Below are 24,194 nucleotides of genomic sequence, written 5' to 3' on the forward strand. Positions count from 1 at the left end.
TTACTATTTACTTGCACTATATTTTTCTGTTTATCTGTCTTTTGTGTTGCACTGTTGGAGAAGCCTGTGACACAAGATCTTCATCGCCATAACTACTCTGTAGCTATGTTCGTTTGACAAATAAAGAACCTTGAACTTAGAGATCTAATTTCATTTTTGCGTATTTTTTGTTTTCCCAGTCCATTAATGGGAACACATCTTGTTTTTGATCATGTTGATATATGACCTGTTTAGATCAAAATGTGTACATATCAAATCTGAAAATTCAAATGCCAATATTTTTGTCCCGCCTTGCAGTTAAAGAATACATTCTGTCTCAGAAGTTTGCAAGTATAGTGAGAAAGTGGAACAAAAAACATGAACCCTGGTAGCTTACTGGGGAATTTAATTTTGAGAGTTCATTAAATATTAAGGAAATATAATAATATTACTTTAGGCCCAGTGATATGAAGCAGCTTTTGATAGAAGATATGCTCAAAGATAAATTCCAAACAAAATAGAGAAATAAAACAAGAGGTGCTCACATTACAAAACAGATTGATTGTAATATGATAAGTGAAAACAGTGATCTAAAGACATAACTTTGAATAATTCTATTTTATGTTACTTTGACCAACCAGATATTTATGAGTTAGAAGCTGAAGCACGGTCAAAGTGGGGAGACCTGCTGCTTTCCATTACGTTTGACCGACGGTTAGCAGCAGCCAGTCTGTTCCTCTCGGAGAGTCTGTGATTTATGCTGACACATGATTAATGCCAGTGACCAAGATATCTCACACATCAGTCTTATTCTTCATGACACATAACCCCAATATAACCAATTACTGACAGCTTCATGTCTAGTAATGCAAAAACAAAGCTGGATCTTTCCTGTAATTTGACTTCATTCAGTGTATAAAGCTGGGCTGAATGAAATGCTAAGCATGTAGTCAAAACTCTCTTCAGCTTGGTGGTTTTCATTTTTGATCCAACAATCAAGCATACTTGGAAAGACGTTGGAAAGGAATCGTAAGTATTTCCTCTTAAAAACAGGGACAGCGGATAGTTTCCAAATGTTGGAATCTCTAAAACGTGCCAAAAAACAAACGTACTTGTATGTTCAACTTTTGAACTCATCTGCAGATTTTGGACCTTCTGATCTGAGCAGTCAAATCTGCATACACTCAATCTCTTCATCAGGCGAGGGTTAGAGGTCTTAGCCTTGAGCTCCAACTGCACTTTACAAGGAGCAGACATTGCATGCTTTGCTTTGAACCGATACGCCGTACAAACATTAGCTGCAGGCACATGTGGCGCTGCAGATCATGAGTCTGCAACGTGCACAAGAAAAAAAATCTTCTGCTTCAGCTTATATTCATCTGCTGCCCATACAACACGAGATGCTGTGGCATTAATGCAGGCCTCATGAGCGGGTGCATCTCTAGGAACAAGAACAAGACGTTCCACATGGTCAAACATCCATGTGAAAACAACAACACGAAGGCCTAATCATTAAAAACCCATTTCTTTCCCTTGCATTTACAGGCCAGGTGACACTTGTGCTGTTAAATGTGGGTTTTTATCTTACTAGTGTTTTGTATTGTATTGTTTGTATTGTTGTATTGTTACTGTCTATTGTTATTGTTATTACGTCATGTAGGAGAGTTATTCAGTCTGTGGCTTCTGATCTGGTTTCATTGTCTCGTGTTTTACATTTGTCTCATGTCCTGTCTGTTTTCTATGTATTTATGCTATGTTTTTATACAGTTGTTGATGTACAGCACTTTGTTCAACTCTGTTGTTTTGAAATGTGCTATAGAAATAAAGTGGATTGGATTTATAAAAATGCTGAAGGAAGAGTATAAAACAGAAATCATGACACCTACCTTTCAACATTTTGACAGCCACAGTCTTGCAGGTGGAGAGCTTGTCGATCCCAAAGGCAGAAGCTTCCACAACTTTTCCAAATGCTCCGTGGCCAAGAGTTTTGCCTGGCAAAGGAAGAAGGTATTTGCTAAGTGGGACGACATTAGAGTTTACTGTTCTTCGGGCAGAAAAATCGGACTAATTCCCCCGTCAGTCAGGCTGTGAGCCGTTAATTAAAACAACAGGCAGTCTCTCTCCAGAATTTATGGCTCACTTAAGACTGGATGACAGCGCAGGTCACTGATAAGTTATGACCCTACACAACAGCTGCAGAGAGGTCACACCTATTGCATGTACCTTAATGTGGCTGTGTAGATTCTCACCATGAACCACTTTTCAAATGAACTTTTAACCTTTTCTTACAGAAATCATGTTGTAGTCAGTGTCTGAAAGTACTGATATACAGGCGCATTGCTCTGGGTGGTACCAGGTGTTTTTATATGCCAATTAAATATGCTCAAAGCAGAGAGAGACACAGTGATGTAAAATAAAGTTACAGTAGAATATATATATTTTTTAGATATCTAAATCATTCCATCTATCACTACAAATAACAAATCATTCAGGAAATGACCTGCTGGGTTGCATATAGTTCTGTATTTATCCAGCTAGCCATCATTTACAAACACTAATATTGTAACTCTGTTCTATTCTGTTATTGTTTAAACATTACTTCAACAACTGCATGAGTAAAGCTTTGGATTTCAACTTCTGTAAACGTTAATTTAAAATAAAAAGGGAGTAAACTAACTGAGTCTTAGGCTGCAGCCTTGACGTTGCCTTTCATTTATGGCACTTTTCGAATACGAAACATTTTCCCGCACATTGGATTCTCACCTAGTCGCAGTCGGTCGCGGGGAAACTCCCATTTGCTGCTGTCGTACTGAAGAAGATCGTTCTGCTCCTCCAGGGGACACTCGTCAGGGTCGATGATGATGGACGGACCCATCTTATACTGTGGTTGCTGATGGTGTTAGAGGACACACAAGAATTTCAGGATTTTTGAACGTAATACTAAATCATCTGTAGGCAATGAAATATGTTCACGTGACTTTCAAAGTTTTTGCTCTACACACATACACTGAACAAAAATATAAACGCAACACTTTTGTTTTTGCTCCCATTTTTCATGAGATGAACTCAAAGATCTAAAACATTTTCTATATACACAAATAACCATTTCTCTCAAATATTGCTCACAAATCTGAAAGAATCTGTGATAGTGAGCACTTCTCCTTTGCCGAGATAATCCATCCCACCTCACAGGTGTGGCATATCAAGATGCTGATTAGACAGCATGATTATTGCACAGGTGTGCCTTAGGCTGGCCACAATAAAAGGCCACTCTGAAACGTGCAGTTTTGCTTTATTGGGGGGGTCTGAAAACCAGTCAGTATCTGGTGTGACCACCATTTGCCTCACGCAGTGCAACACATCTCCTTCGCATAGAGTTGATCAGGTTGTTGATTGTGGCCTGTGGAATGTTGGTCCACTCCTCTTCAATGGCTGTGCCAAGTTGCTGGATATTGGCAGGAACTGGAACACGCTGTCGTATACGCCGATCCAGAGCATCCCAAACATGCTCAATGGGTGACATGTCCGGTGAGTATGCTGGCCATGCAAGAACTGGGATGTTTTCAGCCTCCAGGAATTGTGTACAGATCCTTGCAACATGGGACATTATCATGCTGCAACATGAGGTGATGGTCGTGGATGAATGGCACAACAATGGGCCTCAGGATCTCGTCACGGTATCTCTGTGCATTCACAATGCCATCAATAAAATGCACCTGTGTTCGTCGTCCATAACATACGCCTGCCCATACCATAACCCCACCACCACGAGACACTCGATTCACAACATTGACATCAGAAAACCGATCACCCACACGACGCCATACACGCTGTCTGCCATCTGCCCTGAACAGTGAAAACCGGGATTCATCCGTGAAGAGAACACCTCTCCAATGTGCCAGACGCCATCGAATGTGAGCATTTGCCCACTCAAGTCGGTTACGACGACGAACCGGAGTCAGGTCGAGACCCCGATGAGGACGACGAGCATGCAGATGAGCTTCCCTGAGACGGTTTCTGACAGTTTGTGCAGAAATTCTTTGGTTATGCAAACCGATTGTTGCAGCAGCTGTCCAAGTGGCTGGTCTCAGACGATCTTGGAGGTGAACATGCTGGATGTGGAGGTCCTGGGCTGGTGTGGTTACACGTGGTCTGCCAACCCAGTCTCATGGCATTTCGTGTTCACCAACACGATTTTTAATCTATTGATTCGTGTTCACCAACACGATTTGCCCCTTTTTTTCGTGTTGCACAGCACGATTTTAAAAGCAATGTATTTCTACTGCCTGCAGCACGTCTTTTTCTCCGGTCGGGTCGTGGAAGACCGGAAGCTCTGTGGTTCATAAAAACATGTTCTTACTCAATATCAAGCCACAGTTATTGCTTTTATTTTAAATCGTATAATTTCGGACTTTTGTTGCCGTCTGTGAGGAAAATAAATGGGGCTCAGAGCCTCAGAATACGGAAATCTGTATTTTTAAATATTTTTTTCCTTCTAATTCGTTATTCTTTTCAAAATAACACACTGTTATTTACTCACCAATAACACACAATTATCCTTGCTTTTATTTATTGGTTTAATTACATAATATCGGGCTTTTTTGGCGTCTGTCAGGGACTGAATTTCAAAATAAAAATAACCGGAAACAGACGTAGGCCTATAAGGGACATTTCGAGCATCATTGCGATTGTCAACATTTCTGAGTTTAGGATGGCCGAAGACACTACACTACCCATAATCCCCAGCTATCGTTTAGGACTACAGTCCCCGTAAGGTTACGCAGAGCGTCAAACAGCTGTGTGAAATGGAACGAAACCACGCCAGACTATCGAAAACTGGAATCGAACGCCCCCCCCAGAACTACACATGCTGGCTATTGTGTTTCGCAAAATGTTCTATGGGACGTCTCTACTGAACGTTTTCGTTTTCCCCACAATTAGAAGTTGCCAGTATTAAACACATTGGTGTTATCAAATGTAAAACATATAATTAATAAATGGGTGAAAATCGCTTGTGTCCATAATGCGCAGCATTAATACCCACATAACAGCTCATTGTTACTTTGTAATTCTACTCCACTACAATTCAGAGGTTAACCTGGTATTTTTACTCCACTGCATTTATTTGAGTTACTTTGCAGATTCTGATTAATTATGTGAAATATAAACAACCCTTAAATCAGACTTTAGTTACACCTGAGTAAAATGCAGGTAAGGTGATTGTCAAGTGCCAACAATCAGGAGAGATATTTGATAGTTGGTGCTTGAGAAGACTAAACATGTATCTGCAATTGACATGAATGGAAACGAGTAATAAAGTATATTCATTACTCATTATTCTCTACTAATAGTTCATTAAAGACTGTATATTATGGCTATTTTGCACATCCCTTTCAAGATTTTCAAAGGTTTATTGACATATCATATACACAACTACGGTGTAGTTATGCAATGAATGAAACACTTGGGTCACAGGTTCCTCAACAGTGCATTACAAGACATCAATATGTGTGTACCTCCACCATTAAACTGTCATATTCTGCACATTTCTTATTCTATCTACATACATAAGAGTATAATTCATATGTATAATATCAGTTAAAATAAGTGCTTCAACATAGTTAACATTGCAGGAAAGCAATATATTAGACGTTAAGTACTTTGTCAGGCTTAATATTTATCTGTAGATAGATACCCCCAAAGTTTTTTTCTTATTTAAAAGAAGACCATAATCTGTTATTTAATGTTTAAATAAAGGTTAATTCGTTTTTCTGTTTTGCACCTCCTCCTATTAATATCTTTGTACATTCTGCACTAAACTGTTTTATTGTAGAGATCACTTATAGTATCTTCTTGATTTTTTATATTCTATATTTATACTTTCCTCCTATGAAAGTATGTACTCTAAATATTTTTTTTATCAAATAAAACACAATAATTCAATAACGTGCTTTAACCACTAGGAGGTGCACACAAGGTACACACAGCCATAATAACTTAGTGTAGGACACTTATGTTTTCGTACAACATCTGAAGATGTGTAGTTTTATGCATGCTTTCACATAATTTTACAGCATATTGCTATACTATTTCAGACTCAGTATTTACATTCTTACATTCAAAGAAAATCAATAATATCTTTAAAAACTACAGTCCTTTTATATCAGCTGTGCACCGTTATGGTGTAAATATAACCTATCTGTGAATTAGATCAAATGTAAAAGTCAGCCGAATTAGTGTTGATACTGCAAGGAGACGTATTGTGTGAAGAGAAATTGAAGATGTTGTTTAATTGTTGAATATATTTATGATCCACGTCAAGTATTCAGTTTCGGCGGCATTTTCTCAGTTTTTCCAAAGGTCTTCTCATCAGGGCTCTATAAATAAAGAACTACGGCAGATCTGTAATATTTAATGCAGCCGAACCGTGTATTACAATGCCGTTATGTGATGACTTTCAAAGAGAAAAGCAAGAGCGCTCGGAATTAAGTATTATTTTATTCTTTTTAAATGTTTTCCGGATTTCATATCATATAAACACCAAATCCCAGCATGCATTGCGGCTAAAACATCCAATAAACGAGCTTAAAACCATAGCTGAGGATCTTGGGTAATCGCTCAAAATGCCTACGTCTGTTTCCGGTTATTTTTATTTTGAAATGTAGTTCCTGACGGAAGCCAAAAAAGCCCGAGATTATGGAATTAAACCAATAAATAAAAGCAAGGATAATTGTGTGTTATTGGTGAGTAAATAACAGTGTGTTATTTTGAAAAGAATAACAAATTAGAAGGAAAAAAAGATTTAAAAAATACAGATTTCAGTATCCTGAGGCTCTGAGCCCCATTTATTTTCCTCACAGACGGCAACAAAAGTCCGAAATTATACGATTTCAAATAAAAGCAATAACTGTGGCTTGATATTGAGTAAGAACATGTTTTTATGAACCACACAGCTTCCGGTCTTCCTCGACCCGACCGGAGAAAAAGACGTGCTGCAGGCAGTAGAAATACATTGCTTTTAAAATCGTGCTGTGCAACACGAAAAAAAGGGACAAATCGTGTTGGTGAACACGAATCAATAGATTAAAAATCGTGTTGGTGAACACGAAATGCCGTGAGACTGGGTTGGGTCTGCGGTTGTGAGGCCGGTTGGATGTACTGCCAAATTCTCTGAAGCGCCTTTGGAGACGGCTTATGGTAGAGAAATGAACATTCAATTCACGGGCAACAGCTCTGGTGGACATTCCTGCTGTCAGCATGCCAATTGCACGCTCCCTCAAAACTTGCGACATCTGTGGCATTGTGCTGTGTGATAAAACTGAACATTTTTAGAGTGGCCTTTTATTGTGGCCAGCCTAAGGCACACCTGTGCAATAATCATGCTGTCTAATCAGCATCTTGATATGCCACACCTGTGAGGTGGGATGGATTATCTCGGCAAAGGAGAAGTGCTCACTATCACAGATTCTTTCAGATTTGTGAACAATATTTGAGATAAATGGTTATTTTGTGTATATAGAAAATGTTTTAGATCTTTGAGTTCATCTCATGAAAAATGGGAGCAAAAACAAAAGTGTTGCATTTATATTTTTGTTCAGTGTACTTGACGAGGTCAAAGGCACTGTGAGCTATGTTTCCTTCCTATTTTTATTAGCAAAGCACTTTCAAAATGACATGAAATCCTAAACACTGGCTAAATGTGTCCTTCCTTTTAACTGCATTTCATAAGAAGCATGAAAAAAGAAAGATGATTCACTGCCAGATTACTCAGAAAATGTGGAACACTTTTATTCGCCAGTTTATTTATTGCAGAGTTTTCTCTTGTGTGCTGCAAGGATCTAAGGACAGATAGTGTTGTATGATGTGCAGTAGGGCTGTGCAATTAATCGTATTTTAATCACGATTATGGCTTGCGACGATTATGAAAACAGCATAATTGACAAAATACGATTATTTTGCTGGTGCGCTTTCGCCCCTCCCTAAAAGCCCACTCGGCCACGTGGGAGTGACGTGTTGTGAGTGTTCAGCGCAAGCGAAGATGTCAGAACAAGAGCAACAACTCGTTAAAAAGAAGGGTAAAACTATTTCCACTATTTGCAAGTACTTGCCATTACATTTCACATCGCTAAAGATATGTGCCCAGTTAGCACTGTTAGCAACCAGGGCTTTAAGCAACTTGTCAACACGTTGGACAAGCGTTACGCGATGCCGTCTCGGTATTATTTCAGCAGGTCTGCGCTGCCTGCACTATATGAAAAATGCCATGGGGAAGTTGAGAGAGATGTGGCTTCTACTTTGCTACCACAACAGACCTATGGTCTAGCCCAGGGGTGCCCAACCAGTCGATCGCGAGATGTGTCTAAAAATAGAACAACAATATTCTGTTTTATCGTTAATGTCCTGTAACATAATCTTCCTGTGCCAGAATAATGCACTTGAACGCATCAAAGCTTTGTGATTGGCCGGCGTCACATGTGTCGGAGCGTGGCTGAGGGTCTTCAGTACAGGTGGCAATATCGTCACCTACCTGCGCTCATCTCTGAAACCAGACCATGTAAACAGGCTGGTGTTTCTTGCGAACAATCTTTAAGAGATGACATGAGCAGCCCTACCAGCATTTGCCATGGTGGCCTAAACATTTTTATTTGGTCTTAAATTGTAGTTCAACATTTATTTCCTGTTACTTCTGGACCATGACGGTTGGCCAGCCTTCAACGTTTAACTGAGTGGAATATGTTGAATATGTTTTACCAAAATGTTGGCTATATGTTAAGGAGTTTTCAGTAGGTTGTGACAGTGCACTGCATCATATTTGATTTCATTTATTTTGATCCTATTTATTTGTATTTATCATATTAATAATATATGTTTAGTATGGTTTTGGAAGTGCGCTCCAACATATTTGATCTTGTTTATTGGTAAAATATTATTTGTTTTAAAGTTCAATAAATGGTCAATGAATAATCGTCAAAATAATCGTGATATCAATTATTGACCCAAATAATTGTGATTATGATTTTTGCCATAATCGCACAGCCCTAATGTGCAGCCTTTAGCACACTGAGGTCAATGTGTGATATTGTGCTATATAACTGAAGATTGACTTAACTTGCATTTTTCACATCTTGTCCAAAATCTAATCTCACGGTTTCTAATATAAAGAAGTAATGTCACATCTTACCTTCCTCAGCTTGCGGATGAAGAGGATGAGCATGAGCCAGAGGAACGTGGCGGCAGCTCCCGTACACACCAGAATGATTACCTCAACGTTTGGCTTCCCTTCATCTCCTGGAATGAGAAGAACTGTCACCAACTACCAGGCGTCTTGGCAACAAAACACTGTGCTTTCATGATCTCATCAATGATCATGTATTATTGACAGGGATTTGTAGAGGAGTGTAAAAGAACAGTCTGTAACAAAGTTTGGAATCTGTTATTTGACTGGAGACGCTGAAACTTGTATTTGACTCATTCTTCTGTTTATTTGTTTCTTCCTAATTCTTCACTGAGAGATTGTATACAACAATGAAGTGGAAAAGCACTTGGTGTTTATTACTGGGATGTTTAGGACATGCATACCTCACTTTTTCCTATAAAACCCTGTTTTTCAACTATCCATGTCTCAACGCTGAAACCTCATATCCTTTGAATCCAGGTCTTATGTCATGCAATATTAGACTCAACAGCAAAAGCTGAACATGAATGCCGCTTGTTGCTGAAACAACTTGTTGGGAGGGTGGAATAAAACAATTGTTATAGATCTAGATAAATTCAAGTGTCAGCATAAATGCATCTAATTAAGTGGCTTGACGTGGAATAAACTACATGCATGATATCTCACCTATACTGACACCTCCATCTTCCCAAGCCAAGATGCAATTCCTCTTACATCTAAAGCTACACAGGCACGCTCACACATTAACAGACATGCTACTCCAATTATGGACTGTGTGTTTCCAGTCCCTTGGCTGTTGTAGCAGTCAATCTCTTTGCACTCATTAGTGGACCTCTTAACACTTCATAGAGGTCATGTCCTCAAGTAAGGACCCTCCGCCGGAGCCTAGATCATAAAACCCTAGAAGGAATTCACTTGGCATTCCTGGCAGCCACACGTTTTCTGTCAGGGGAAACTCTTCACTCTGAAGTCAGACCAGAGATATTTGTTGTTCTGAGAAGAAATCATCAGACCAGGAGGAACTCTGAGACAACTTGATTGCATAATATGCAACGACTCCACTGTTTAGATAGATGATGAGTGTATGTTATCTCTAGAAAGACTGACTGCAGCACACCACTTCAAACAAAGAGACCATTATTGTTAATGCAGAAGTTGTTGGTGAGTGTTGTTTTTGTTAGTGGTTTGGTATTTATTAACTCTGTCTGAATGACTTACCGAACACAGTAACAACAGCACTTGTATTGGCAGACCCCTCGTCATTGGTGGCCACACACTCGTAGCGACCCTCGTCATCTTTCTTCACCCTCTCGATGGTCAGAGTCCCATCGTCTCCCAGAGTGATTCCTGCAACAGAAAAACTCTTTAATTGGTGTGGTATTTAACACTTTAGTTTGCAGGTGCAAAAGCAAATTAAATGCTTTATCTTCAGGCACTTGAGCTTGTAAAAATTGTGACTGAAAACAAACACCAAGGTTGTTTTAGATATTTTATTTAGCATGTTTTTGCCAAAACTGATCATTTCTGTGAGAGCTCAGGTTAGGATATTATATGAAAGGATTTAGCATGCTTATTTCTCACAGTATACGGAGTAGAGGCATTAAGTCAAGTGCACAAATGTCTTCACTATGCATAGACAGGAAAATCAATAAAGAAGGGGCATCCTCTTCACTGTGAACAATGCATTGTCTTTATTGGTTCCTTGAGCATATACGCCTACTAAAGAAGAGTTCGTTAAGAAACACCGTCCTTGGACACATTGGGAAACTATAATTCTAAACATGTGAAGCAACATTCAAAGGGAATAACACATAGAATAGTTTCCTCATGTTACCTGGGCCTTTTTCCACGAGAAGGTCATTTTTGTACCACAAGATGTACGGACGAGGAACTCCCATCGCAAGGCACGGCAGCATCAGGGTGCTGCTACTGTTCACATCCTGATTAGTCAGATTCTGACTCAGCCAGGGGCGTTTTCTCACTAAACATAACGACACAAGATAATAAGAATTACTCCTACTGTGTGTTGCAAATAGATTTCTGCGTTCCTGTGTATGGAAAGGTAAGAGTAACAGGACCAATTATCACATGATGATATTTCTACAGCATGACGAATAGTTTCTACGTTCATCAGCTGACTATTTAGTAATAACATCTTTTTAAACTCACCATCCACAGTCAGTGCAGCGTCCCTGAGTTGAACCCCCTTGTAGAGCTTGTGTGCTTGGCACCTGTAGCCTGCAGTGCTCATTTGGGACACATTGTGCAGACGGAGAGAAAGAGAGATGGAGTAGTTGCCGATCTGAATACTGGACACGTTGGTAGTGATCGTTTCATTTCTGGAATCTAACCACTGCAGGTCTGTGTAGAGGTAACGTGTTGCCCGACAGGTCAGATTGACGTTGTCCCCCTCGACGACCGCCCGAGGTTCAATGGCAATTTCCTCAGGGTTATCTAGTTTGACAGAAATAAGGCACAACATGATCTGATTTACGTGGATATTAGGATTTATTCTACAAAGATGGACAGAGACACGAGTCCTGCTGGCCCGGGATCCTCTGTTGGACATTAGTTCTGGACACAAAGCTGCTCTTGCAATGCCAGGAATGTCAAGTTTCCAGTTATTTCCTGTTTCATCATTGCTAATTGGAAGCACGTTGCCGTTGGACAGCATTGCTGATGGCACTGCTGCATTCGTCCAATTGGAGAGAAGCTGAGTCTGGGCCTCAGGGGAACCAGACTGTGCTTGTTTATTCAGATTGCTGGAAAGCATTGTGTGTTCAGTAAGAGAAGACAGCTGTTATTACAATTGTGTTGTCCTTTTTTTAAAGCAGCATTCCATCTTTCTCTTTCTTCCTCACCTCTGGAAGAGAGCCGGATTCCTCTTAGAAACTCTCCCACTCTGAGAGGCTCCCTTCTGGCACCCTCCATTAGGGGTTACCTACGTCTACCCCTTTCCAAAAGCAATCCTTCACCCTCCAAGAGATATGATTCACTTAGCTTTTAGGGGACTCACATTGTTGCAAAGTGAACTGTGCTTGTGAACATTATCTCCACTCATATTACATATCTGTTTCTATGGATATTCATTTGGGGAACATTTGGAAATCCTCAAATGCACAGAGAAAAGTGAATTCTCAAAGCAGAAGGCTCACAGAGAGAGAGGAATGACCTGCTGGCTCCGGAGTAGGAATGCAGTTATTCATAGCTGTTTTTAAACGCGTGCCATTATAGCGTCCATATGGCTCAGGACATGTTCGCCTCTCTTCCGCTCTGAAGCCGCTCAGCTACAGTGGAAGATGGTTTCAATTAATGCCCCCCTCCGGTTTCTTTATTGCACAATACATTCTGCACATTCCTTCCATGATCTTGCAAATTCATTACAGCGCATTTTTCACGTGTAGATCAATTGAAGGAATCCAGTTCCCAGTATAGTGCAGATAGGAAAATAATCTCTCTGTGCACCTTGAGCTGAACAGTTAAGATGTTATTGTTATTGTTTCAGATTCTAGTGACCCACTTACCATCAACGTAGAAAGGGATCGTCACTGAGCTATGGCCCTCTTCATTCCTGGCCACGCAGGAGTATTTTCCTGACATGCTGGCGTTTCCGATCACCAGGGTACTCACAATCTAATTAAAGATAGGAAGGGGAAATGTTACTGATGTTCTGCTGACTGAAGCAGATAAAACATGTTGAGATAAACAATTAAATATGTGAATATGAATCACTTACAGTGGTGGGGAGTGGCAGAACGAGTATTCTGACCTTAAAGATGTAAAGATACTAATACTAAATTGCAAAAAGACAATGAACCCCTTAAAAAGAAGAATGGTGATCAAACCAAACCAGAAATACAAGCCACATTTTTCCACTATTCTTTCATCGAGTAATTCATTGTTTAAAACCAATTGATAGCATGAATACAAAATGTAAAATGCATACGGACATGCAAATGCATAATGAAAGATTGGGCATCTGTTAACAACGGGACATATTGAAAAGTGTTAATGGATGTTTTGATATAGTTCTGCTGTTGTTAAACTCTTCCCCCGTAAGGAAAAGTCCATGTTCTTCATTCGCGTGAAGCCTTCACAAATTCAAAGTAACATGGGCTAAATCATATAAATATCAAATGATACTTTTGGGGGTGAAGTATTTCTCTAATAGTGAAACATATCGTTACAGATCTCAATCCCCATCAGAGAAGTGAGTGGCTGTGAGCAGGCGGGTGAGAGGTCCGGAGCCTGCTTTATACTCTCCAGTGCTTCACATTAATGAAAGGATACATCTGGAGTTTAAACCCCACTGAGTCTCCATCAGACCTGGGTTATAGATCTAGTGCCTGGGCTTTATGTTCATTTCCTGGAAAGCACTTCTAATGCCACACTCAATTCTGTCATTGCACTACTACAATATTTTAATGGCATAAATAGACAAATTAATGTCTAATTAATGCCAATGTTAATAAGCGAAACTTGGTTGAGGGCCAGACTGTGTGGGACTCTGTTTAGTGTTCACAGTGACATCTGTTTTTTCGGGGCGAGTCGGCTACATCAAAGAGAGTGAATGATGTGGGTGTATTGTCTGGGTGTTCGCTGGCCTAAACTTCCTGGGCTTGCAGGAGCTATTGTGCTGACTCTCAAGACTCACAGCTGCAGCCATGAAACAATTTCAGCATCCCTGAGCTTACAATTCTCACCATACAAACATCCAGGCAGTACAAAAATAAAAAGTGATACCATATTGTCCATTTCATGCGGCTCTGACACTTGTCAAAACAATGATGGAGTGGTCTTATGGTATTACGTTACGGCTATTACTCACCATGATGTAACCCAAGCTCAAAAACAGCCATTTAAACAATTGTGCGCAGTCCCTAGAGGTCACCTGACCATACGCACCGTGACCTCTGTGCCCACTTCCCCCAGTGTTTTCCTTATACTGTGACCCGGGCCAGTCTCCCTCTATACTCGGTCTTCTGGGGAGGTGCTCAGAGGCCCGGCCCTGAATACGTTCTTATTCACGGGCCAACACGATTTATGTGGGGTGACAGAGAGGAATTCACTTCCAACAAATCCCTCTTCTTTTAAACTGCTGCTTGTTATCATTGACCCATAGTGCTAACCCTCATAAAGAAGCAGCGTTTGGCCACAAGTACTTGTAAATAAACGGTGCCTCCCTATTTATGTCAAAGACACATTTTAAATTATGTCCTGTGAAAATGGCCAGATTTCCGATTACTTGATAAGCAAATAATTGATATGATTGTGAGTTTCTTTCAGAGCTTATTCAATTATCCAATACAAAGATTTAGATTTAGAAAGATTAATATACACCTTTATGGACAGGGCATATTTTGAAACGGTTGGTCACCACCTATCATTAACTTACTCTTTTCTTCCTTTTTTATGCATTTTGAAGTTAGTTATTTTATATATTCGAGATATGAAAAATAAAAGAACATATTGCTATCTAATTGCATATATATCTATACATGTGCTCATGTTTCTGAATCCTTTCAGAAATGCTCTAGTATTTAAGAATTTAAAATGATCACTTATCTTTTCTCCATCTGAAAACCTTTATGCCGTTGAACCTGTGCCCTAATTTGACCCAGCTTGCTGTAATGGGTGTCTTTTACCTAATCCTATAGACAAACTCTCACAAAGGCAGCGTAGGCCTGCTCTTAATTATGTTCGAGGTGAACAGTTTTAGTAACAGGCTCCAACAGGACATTTGCAGCAATGTATATAGTTTCCACATTGAGCGGCATGTTTTGGTTTGCATGGCAACATGTGTAAGATGTTTTCGAAGGAAAGCTGGCATACTAATAGATCCCTTAATGATACTTAAGTGTTGATGTCGCGGAAAACAATATTTTGCAGTGTAAAACAATCAAATATGCTTAAATTAATATGTGTGAAAAACTATTCTATCTGCTTAAATGTATTGTTTCCAAATGTTGCCTCTCAAATTACATGATGTAAAGTAACAGTAGTATATGCTCACTAACAAAAGCACAGTGTCATGTTCGTAGGTAATTGTGTAGGGTAGAATCTATAAAAGTCAGCTCTTGGCACACGCATGGCTTAAGCCATATAGCTTTTCTACTGTTTATAAGGCTTAGCTTCATGAGTCTCAACCAGGTCTCAACAGCCAAAAGATTAACTGATGTCAGAATAAAAGGCAGGACCCAGGTTGAATCTGCAGCTGCTTCATTTACAGGCCTTATTCATCTAAAGAAACTGTGAAAACGAGGATGTGTTTCCCCCCAGTAGAGGGAAATGAACTGAGTCTCTTAGTTATGGGTGCAACATTTCAAATGACAGGACCAGTCTGGTAGAGATCTGGCTCGTTATAGGAAGGCCTTTGTAAATACCAGTGCAGTTAACCAAGTTGTTAGATGCAATCTGATGAGTATTTATCATTATGGCATCTTCCTCTCCTGATGCAGCACATCATGTCATCACCCCTTATTTTCCTGGTTGCTTATTCTAATAATAATTCCAGCTTTATTGAGAACAGCACTGAAAAACAAGTTTCTTCTTAAGAGAGTGCTAAGGGCTTTTTAATGAGGTTTGGTCAAAGTTAAAACTAATGTGGGCAAAAAAAAGCAGGCAAGAGATGCAAAGATTTACTGCCAATAGCGGGACAATTATGAGGATTCATACATCTTAGATGTTGCTTCTGACTTTCAAGTCCCAATAACAGAAGGTTTCCACTTGAATCTGAACTATTCCATCCATCCATCCATCCATCCATCTTCTCCCGCTTATCCGTGGTCGGGTCGCGGGGGTAGCAGTTCCAGCAGAGAGCCCCAAACTTTCTTTTCCCTGACGACATCAACCAGCTCTGACTGGGGGATCCCAAGGCGCTCCCAGGCCAGCGAAGAGATATAATCCCTCCACCTGGTCCTAGGTCTACCCCTTGGTCTCTTCCCAGCTGGACGTGCCTGGAACACCTCCCTAGGGAGGCATCCTAACTAGGTGCCCGAACCACCTCAACTGGCTCCTTTCGACGCGAACTATTACATATTCTCAAAATGTAAGGCATATTTATGATCCACAAATCGTACTGTGAAGTTTACATTTCACAGTAAACAAAGTATGCTACAAGTGCAACAGTTGTTCAAAAGAAGTGGAAACACTACAGATAAAGTTAAACCACATACCTTGATTTTTCCTTTTACCAGTTCACGCTTGACGTTTATGCTCTTAATCCAGTTGTGGGAGTAATTCCCCCTGTCATCAATGTGGACCGGGGATCTGAGGAACATAAAGTATTTAATGAGATCATGTAGTCATGCTGTCAGTATGTGTAGAGACAGATGCACATGTGTTGGACCTTAGCAATACAACAGAATAAAAACAACAGATTTTCTGAATTGGGAACCTTGGTGTAATGCTGTTTAGATCAACCAATAAACATACAACTTGCTGTCCTTTGGAAAAAGCAGCCACTCTGAAAGGCTGATGTGTTTTAAAGCACCACTGAGACACATATGAGAAGAGTCCAAGTCTAGACCAGCATGTCTGGGTTATAAAACCAACAGAAAGCATTGATTTGACCCCCACCCCCAAACCCCTCACCGCCCGTGGTGGGGAACAATCATCCTGATGAGAGGAGAAGCAGAGGAGGAAACAGCAACAGCGACAGGAAGGGCTGTTCTATGCGTCAACTCGTACAGGAAACCCCCCCCCCCACACGTTCTGGCCAGAGGAGATAAGGTTGATCCTAAGACCTTGGCGGTCAACAAGGCACTGCTCCTCAACCTGGTGATAAAGACACCCCCATATTTCTACACTACACTATCAGCCCCATTCCAAATCCAAAGTAGGAAGCTTCCTTCATCTCGTAACCCTGCCCACACTACGAGTTTTCCCTCTTCTCCAAACTCCCAAAGATTTAGATGAGATATGATCTTGAAGGGCTACACGCTGGATTTACAGTGACAGGTACTTTACAGGGTCAGGGCTGTATAAAACAAACATTTTGCACAATTGGCCTCCCACCAGGCGATAGCTGTTCCTTTGTCTCATTAGCTGCCTGCCACTGTTCCTAGTGCCAGTCCTGATTATCTTTAGGCCTGCAGAAAGAGTAGCTTTGACCCAACTAACGCTCTGCTATTGTTATCTTCACCAACGAGGTTATGTTTTCGGCTTGGTTTGTCTGTGTGTCGGCAGGATTACGGAAAAACGACTGGCCAGATTTTCAATAAATTGGTGGAAGGGTGTAGTATGGGCGAAGGAAGAACCAATTACATTTTGGAGTGGATATGAATTACAGGGTGGATAGAGGAATTATGTTTCACTTTCACCTTTGTGCTGCATTCATGTGATGTCGGGGTAATCAGTAAAAAGGGTTCACTAATATAATTCACAGTCCCCTCAAGATGGAACACAGTTTGGAAACAGCTATCAAAGGATTGTTTTGAATGTTCTGAGAAATTAAAAACATAAAATGTTCTTTGTAGCAAATGAATGCACTATTGAACTTGGCAGTGGTCTGTGCTCTCGAGTGACATTCTAGTTAATCAGTAATCTGGCAAATTCAAGTGGGTTTGGGGATAATTTGGTAGATAAAATAATGGAGGCACTGGTGGCTTAACACCATCGGGTGTGTAACGTGACTTCGTATTTTTCTTGTGCAGCGGTTCAAAGTGTTGTTTTTGTTAATGGTGTTGAGGCCTGATAACCCAAGGGTAATGGCCCATTGTTTAACTGATCTTACGCCTCGCAGGTCTCCTGTGTCATCAACGAGCCCGGATCTCAGGGAATGTTCTTCTTGTTTGTGGGTTCACTACCAGGCCGGTATTCGTGCACAGTCACTCATACACTCAGTTCTGTTGAGCTGTGAAACAGCTCTGGGGCCTGAGATTAATTTATCTCTCCCGAGTTTCCCCTTCAACTTACAGAACCACTGACCACAAGCCAGAGGGCAGCTCTCGAGGGCTGCGTTTCTTTGATTAATGTGTCATTTTCCGGGCCGGAGACAATCCAGTCAATGCAGATCTGTTCAGAGTGGGTTCCCCGGGCTGGGCTGGTGGCTCTGGACGCTTCGATAACTCTCTGTTAAATCTGTTATGCTGTTAGCCTGTGTGTTTGTGAATACAACTCCAGTAGCGTAAATGTACCTACGTTTATTTCCTCCAACGCGGCTTTGCAATTTGTGCAAATGCTGTGCTTAACATGACTCAGTATTTATACTATATATACTAGATTGACAAATAACAGATAAAGAACCTACAAACGGTATAAGAGATGTGTTGACGAAGATACATTCCTTACTGCACTGCCACTTTAAAGTCACAATGCTCTCAAAGTCTCACATCCAGAGACACTGTGACCTGAACATAAACGTCAAACACATCCGATTCCTCTGCATGCCAATTTATCCTTTTTATTTAAATGCATATATATTCTGCTAGGACTGCTTTAAAGTAGAAGGAAGCATGCAATTGATTTTGAATCAGATTATGTTTGGCATTTATAACTGATGAAATGTGCGCTTCAAACAGGAAGACTTCCCCTTTGATATGCTATACACTTCTTCAAGATTGGAGGAAGCTAACAGAAAATCTAGTTTAAACACTTCAAAGCTTGGAACAAAGCGAGACGGCGACTCACTTTATAAGCGTGGTGTTTAGTTGACACGGTTGCCAAAACCATGTGATGTTTGGCAACGGCACCCCGTAAGCAGTGCAGGTTAACTGGTGCTGTCTGCTGATCATGTACGGCTGCACGTCCACAGTGGCAAGCTCGGCCTCGGAAATAATTGGCTTCACTGTAAGAGAGGAGTACACATAAACACAAATAAGTACACAGACACACAACAATTCATGAGATAGAGAGAGAAAGTTAAGGTAACAACAAGTTAGATCAACCCTTCTATCCCATGCCACGGTGGAATCGCATATGTCTTTATAATGGGGGCCGACAGTCATGATGGATAGCCATGAAACAGTTGCCATTGACATCAGTTGTCCTTTAGATGCTGTGTAGGAGAAGAATGGCAGGAGGATTGGATAGGCCAGGGCTGAAGGTCAAAGAACAACCTCCCTGTGGCCCATGCCCAGGTCAGTGAACGCACCTTCAACAAACAGACCTTGTGCCACCTCAGGAGGATACTCAGACTACCAGTGGACGAATGTTAATAAATACACTTAATCCAGTATTTTACTTTAGGACAATTTTGGGGTACTTGTCTTTCCTTTCCTTGTCACCATCTACTTCTATTCCAACACATTTCATAGGGAACATTTGTACTGTTACCTTAAAATGTATCTTACAGCTTTATTTACTTAGGGTTAGGTATTTTTTTCCATTGAGAACGTATTACTTCAATACATTTTCCTGGTTATACTTACATACTGTGTGATGTAAACACTTTTAGTTAAGTGATGGATGTGAATACTTCCTCAATCACTGCTGACTACACACTTTGACATAGTTTGGCAACTCAAAAAATCAAAAAACACACACACACACTTAAATTACATTTAGCTGACGCTTTTATCCAAAGCGACTTACAATAAGTACATTCGACCAGGAAGACACAACCTTGAAGAAAACAGAATCATATAAGTACATCAGGTTTCATAGAGCCAAATATTTCAAGTGCTACTCAACTGGCTTTAGGTAAGCCAGCCCTTTATTAGTATATAAGTGCTTTGTTAATAGTTCTATCGCTCGAAGTGGAGTCGAAAGAGATGAGTTTTCAGTCTGCGCCGGAAGATGTGCAAGCTATCTGCTGTCCTGATGTCAATGGGGAGCTCATTCCACCATCTTGGAGCCAGGATAGCAAACCCACGTGTTTTTGCTGATGGGAACTTGGGTCCCCCTCGCAGCGAAATCTGGAACAATGCTACAGTTCTAAACATATGATGAAAAAGTCCTAAGTATTTCCATAATTGAAACCATGACTCTCTCTTCACTTTGTTTGTTTCTGTGCGTTTCATTTTTTGTTGTTCCAATAAATTAAAGTCTTGTTGAGCGGGACAGTCAAGGGCCATAAATAAAGTTAAACAAGCCAGAGGGGGCTGATTTTTACACTTTTTGGCACGCTATCGGGATTCCTAAAAAATGTTTAAAGAATGCAATAAAAATAGCTCTGCCCCCCCATGGTAAGCTTGAAGAAATACACACTCTCTAGCAAGCAGACCTCCACCTAACATGTTAAAACATTTATAACCTCCAGTGTTAACAGTTATCATTAGTCTTTGCAAAATCATCAAAACACAGAATGACATGCTCAGTCTTTGTTTTCCTCAAGCTGTACACATACAGTATGGAACATGGTGTTGATATGAGCTGCACTGTATATACACATGGTGAGGATGCAAATAAATGCTGTGGACTAAGGGGGGTCTGGAGCGGCTGGAGTCTGAGTGCAGAGTAGAGCCCGGGCCATTTACACACTGCGCCAAGCCCCTTCAAAAGAGCCCCAATAATCAACAACAGCTGCCCTTGCTACGTCAATCCAGCTCTGGAATCAACAAGCCCCCAAATTCCTCTCATACTAGAGCTGCTACCTGCCGTCTAGTGAACTGCACTGAAAGCAGCCAGCGCAGAGCCACTGCTTCATTTTCCTTTAGGATTATCAAGTTTATAGCAACAGCTTACCCTCCACTATCAGTGTGAAGCTCAGATTCCTGTGCAAGCCCCTCGCTTGGTTGCCCAGACTGACGGTGAAGACCCCGGCATTCTGCTGCTGCACATTAACGATGATCAAGGTGAAACCAGACATCTTGTAACAGGTGGAACTCCTGTTGATAGGGACCCCATCCTTAAACCTAAGAATTGAATGCATGAAAAGTTTTAATTCAACCATGGAAGAATAATCATCACTGGAAAAAAAGGGAATGGAAAGGGAGTCATGAGCCTTCTCCATGACCCATAATAAAAACACCATCACCATTCAGAACCTTAACTTTTATTTGAATGTTAATTAGTGTATGGTTATTAAACAGCAATCGTGTTTAATCTTTAATAGTACTATACGTTTTTTAAGCTGAGTCTGGCACTGACTTTCAAGCATGAGGGGAAATCAAAGCAATGTACTATTGTATTCTTAATGATTATATACACCTCATTATATAAAACAATAGAAATACAATTAAAGTTATTTTATGAAATGTTGAAGGTTATCTACAGAACATAACAGTCCCAATTCATGTCATTACAACCATCACGGATTTCAAAGATTTCATTATTTTTAAAGATTTTGAAAATCTATGACTCATCCAGGTTTTTCATGACCATGGAAACCTTGTGATGCTATCATTCAGGGTGGGCCACCGCATATTAAATCATCACATGGATTCAACACACAAGCAGCAGTTTTTATTCTGACTGCAAACCATTACTTACCATGCTACCATGTCTGGCGGTGGCAGAGCTTGGACCTTGGGATCAAACACAAGCCTCTTCCTGCCTTCTTTGACCCTTATCGTACTGTGCCGCTCATGTTTATAGGAGATATTGAGGTATGGATGCTCTGGAACAAAACATTAAGGAAAGACATTGGAAGCGATCCAAAAGCAGAAATATTTGGTATTGTTTTAGAATCAACACAGTGACAATCATTGAATGTGTAAATTGTGAAACTTGAACGTTTCTGGAAGTCTTCAAATCCATTTAAAGCATACTTACCAATGACGATGACTTTAGCGGTGACATTCATATAAATCGTAGGGTTGAGCTCAGCCCTGCAGCGGTACACTCCTTTATCCTCCATGGTAATGTTTGGCAAGAATAAAGACTTGCTCATCACATACACCTTGGTAGACAGGTCCATGGTGAATTGTGTGTCATGTCTATTTTCCTGAAGATAAAGAAGGTATCATAAACGTTACTGCTACAACCTGAGAGGGTTCCTTTTACATACAATAGGAATGTGTCAAAGGTAAATCCTGAACTTACTTTACTCTTTGGGAAATCCCACGTGAATTTGATTCTTCCATTATGAGTGGTCTTGCCAGTACAGTTGAGAATGAGGGTGTCTCCAACCAACACTTTGACACGCTCTGGGGTGATCTTCACATTTTGAAGAACATGAGCTGCAAAATCGAGGCAAATTTAAGAATAAATCCTCGAGAAACAGAAATAAAGAAAATGTATTTTTTTTCATTTAGCAAGACAACAGACTCACTTATTCTTATAGGGAAGTATATTGACTCAAAGTCACGACCATTGACCTTGGTTTTACAGGTGACCATGCTGATCTCTCTGTAGGGATCGTAGGGAATCTTGAATCCAACCTTCGGATCCCATATTTGTTCATTAACGACCTTCTCTGGTAAAGGCGGGAGCTGCTTTCCAGAGAGTAGAGCAGAGGAGGTTTGTCATGTGTTATTTTGTGACACTTATTATATTCATTACAAATCACTGAGCCATACGGACTGTTAGTGTAATGCACTTAATTTAAAATGTAGCTCATGCTCTACTGGACTCAGCTGGGGACAGAAGTATGTTAGAGTGAAGGTCTAATTAGGTTTTATTGCGTTGTGGAGTGGAACCTCTGCAATCACTTATGCAATGGAACACAAACATCGTGGACCCGGATAAAGGATGTGCGTGCCTGCTGCTGTTTGTTCTCATGCCAGATTTTGGGCTGAGAGAGGAGGCAAGGGAAGGGAAGGAAGGAAGGAAAGGGAGCTGGAAGGACGAGTGCCATAGATTTACCAAAAGCAGGAAGGTCGTGCCATCACTATCTGTGCCATCTGAGTCAGATGTGTTTGTCTACGGTAGGGCAGGCACTATGTCCCATGATTGTATGTATATAAATAATCAGTCAGCCTTGGATGAACAATTACTTCAATTGGCTTTCCGTTTTTGGATTGTTGATTCACCTGGCTAGGAGACATGCAAGATTTTCCCTCAATGATACTAGGCAACATAAGGTAGAAATGTCCTTTTGTGGGAAGAGTATTCCTTTAAGTTTGACAGAAAGATGATAAGCATTGTGCCAACAAGATCACTGAGGAAGTACCCTTCAATTCTCTCTGGTATTAAGGGTTGCCATCCTCCTGATGAGTTACCTGTTGTCTCCTGTGCTTGACACCGTGTTTACTGCTATTCTACTGCATTTCCTGATGTTTGTAAGAGAAGGAGGACTAAATTTAGTCTAAGGGTCTATTCTGAGAAAAGCACTCTTGGAGCACCTTCCTGCTTTTACAGGAAGCAGACCGATAGACTCCTTTCGCCGCCCTTGAGCTTTCCTCAGACAAGCCACTGTCCCTTGTCTGTTTCTGTGTGCAAGAGTGATTTAACACACACAGGGTGTGAGAACCTATGAGACGCCTTAAGCACAGAGTGGGAACACATTTGTTTTCCAAGGATAAGAAGCAAGGATTCCTTGCTGTGGTATTTATAGCAATCTTGCTTTGTCAGAAGATGTACTGTGTGATTTACTACAAAGTCCAACAAGGTCTAAGGAACACATAGAGTGTTTGAATACATACAGCACAGTAAAACAACTTAACCTGCAGCAGTCATGAGCAGAAGCTGTGAAATGAATGTCTTTGTGAAGCCTTACCCCTGTGAGTGTTACTTCAATATCGGGATAGGTGGTCCTGCAGGGGAGTATGAGGCTGGTCTCGTGCCTGTAGCTTTCCAAGACAAGAGGTGTTGAGGGATGGGGCTCCACAAATGGTTGCTCGGGATCTGAGGAACAAAAATATGCCCCAAAAAAAGTGAGAACTGTTATATTTGTCTTTTGGTATAATCATGTTTTGTAGCAAATTCTGAACTCTGAAAAAAACCTGTTATGCTAGAGCTGAATTTAGCATTGCAATGAAATCAGGGCATTGTCCGGGCATCCAACAAAGAAATCAAGTCTCGCATCAGCTCTATCTAACCGGATAAGGCAGCAGAGCACAGATAGAGGTAATCAGTCTAGTGGTGTTCCTGCTGTACAGCCAGCCATCACAGGCCCGCTGTGGGAACTTCAAGACCACACAGATAGTCTGCGATTGGTGTGAGGTCAAGCAGTAGTGGTTTGATAAAGGAACTATTATTTAACAAGTAAGCCGGGAAA

At 40.7% G+C, this 24,194-nt stretch overlaps 1 protein-coding gene across 1 annotated transcript in view; it reads right to left on the reverse strand.

Annotated features, from left to right (window-relative positions):
* Positions 1-24,194, reverse strand: part of kdrl (kinase insert domain receptor like) — a 55,528-nt gene that overhangs the window by 22,064 nt on the left and 9,270 nt on the right. Inside the window, exons 4-18 of the mRNA XM_034202874.1 lie at positions 23,694-23,821; positions 22,308-22,467; positions 22,079-22,215; positions 21,809-21,980; positions 21,527-21,653; positions 20,780-20,949; positions 18,785-18,941; positions 16,330-16,423; positions 12,679-12,787; positions 11,324-11,608; positions 10,989-11,135; positions 10,373-10,501; positions 9,161-9,267; positions 2,743-2,869; positions 1,866-1,970 (exon numbers count right to left, since the gene is read on the reverse strand). Coding sequence (XP_034058765.1) covers positions 1,866-1,970; positions 2,743-2,869; positions 9,161-9,267; positions 10,373-10,501; positions 10,989-11,135; positions 11,324-11,608; positions 12,679-12,787; positions 16,330-16,423; positions 18,785-18,941; positions 20,780-20,949; positions 21,527-21,653; positions 21,809-21,980; positions 22,079-22,215; positions 22,308-22,467; positions 23,694-23,821 — 2,154 coding nt within the window. The remainder of the gene's footprint in view (positions 1-1,865; positions 1,971-2,742; positions 2,870-9,160; positions 9,268-10,372; positions 10,502-10,988; positions 11,136-11,323; positions 11,609-12,678; positions 12,788-16,329; positions 16,424-18,784; positions 18,942-20,779; positions 20,950-21,526; positions 21,654-21,808; positions 21,981-22,078; positions 22,216-22,307; positions 22,468-23,693; positions 23,822-24,194) is intronic.

This window comes from Gymnodraco acuticeps, unplaced genomic scaffold, assembly GCF_902827175.1.
Source record: "Gymnodraco acuticeps unplaced genomic scaffold, fGymAcu1.1, whole genome shotgun sequence".
NCBI classification, from domain to species: Eukaryota; Metazoa; Chordata; class Actinopteri; order Perciformes; family Bathydraconidae; genus Gymnodraco; species Gymnodraco acuticeps.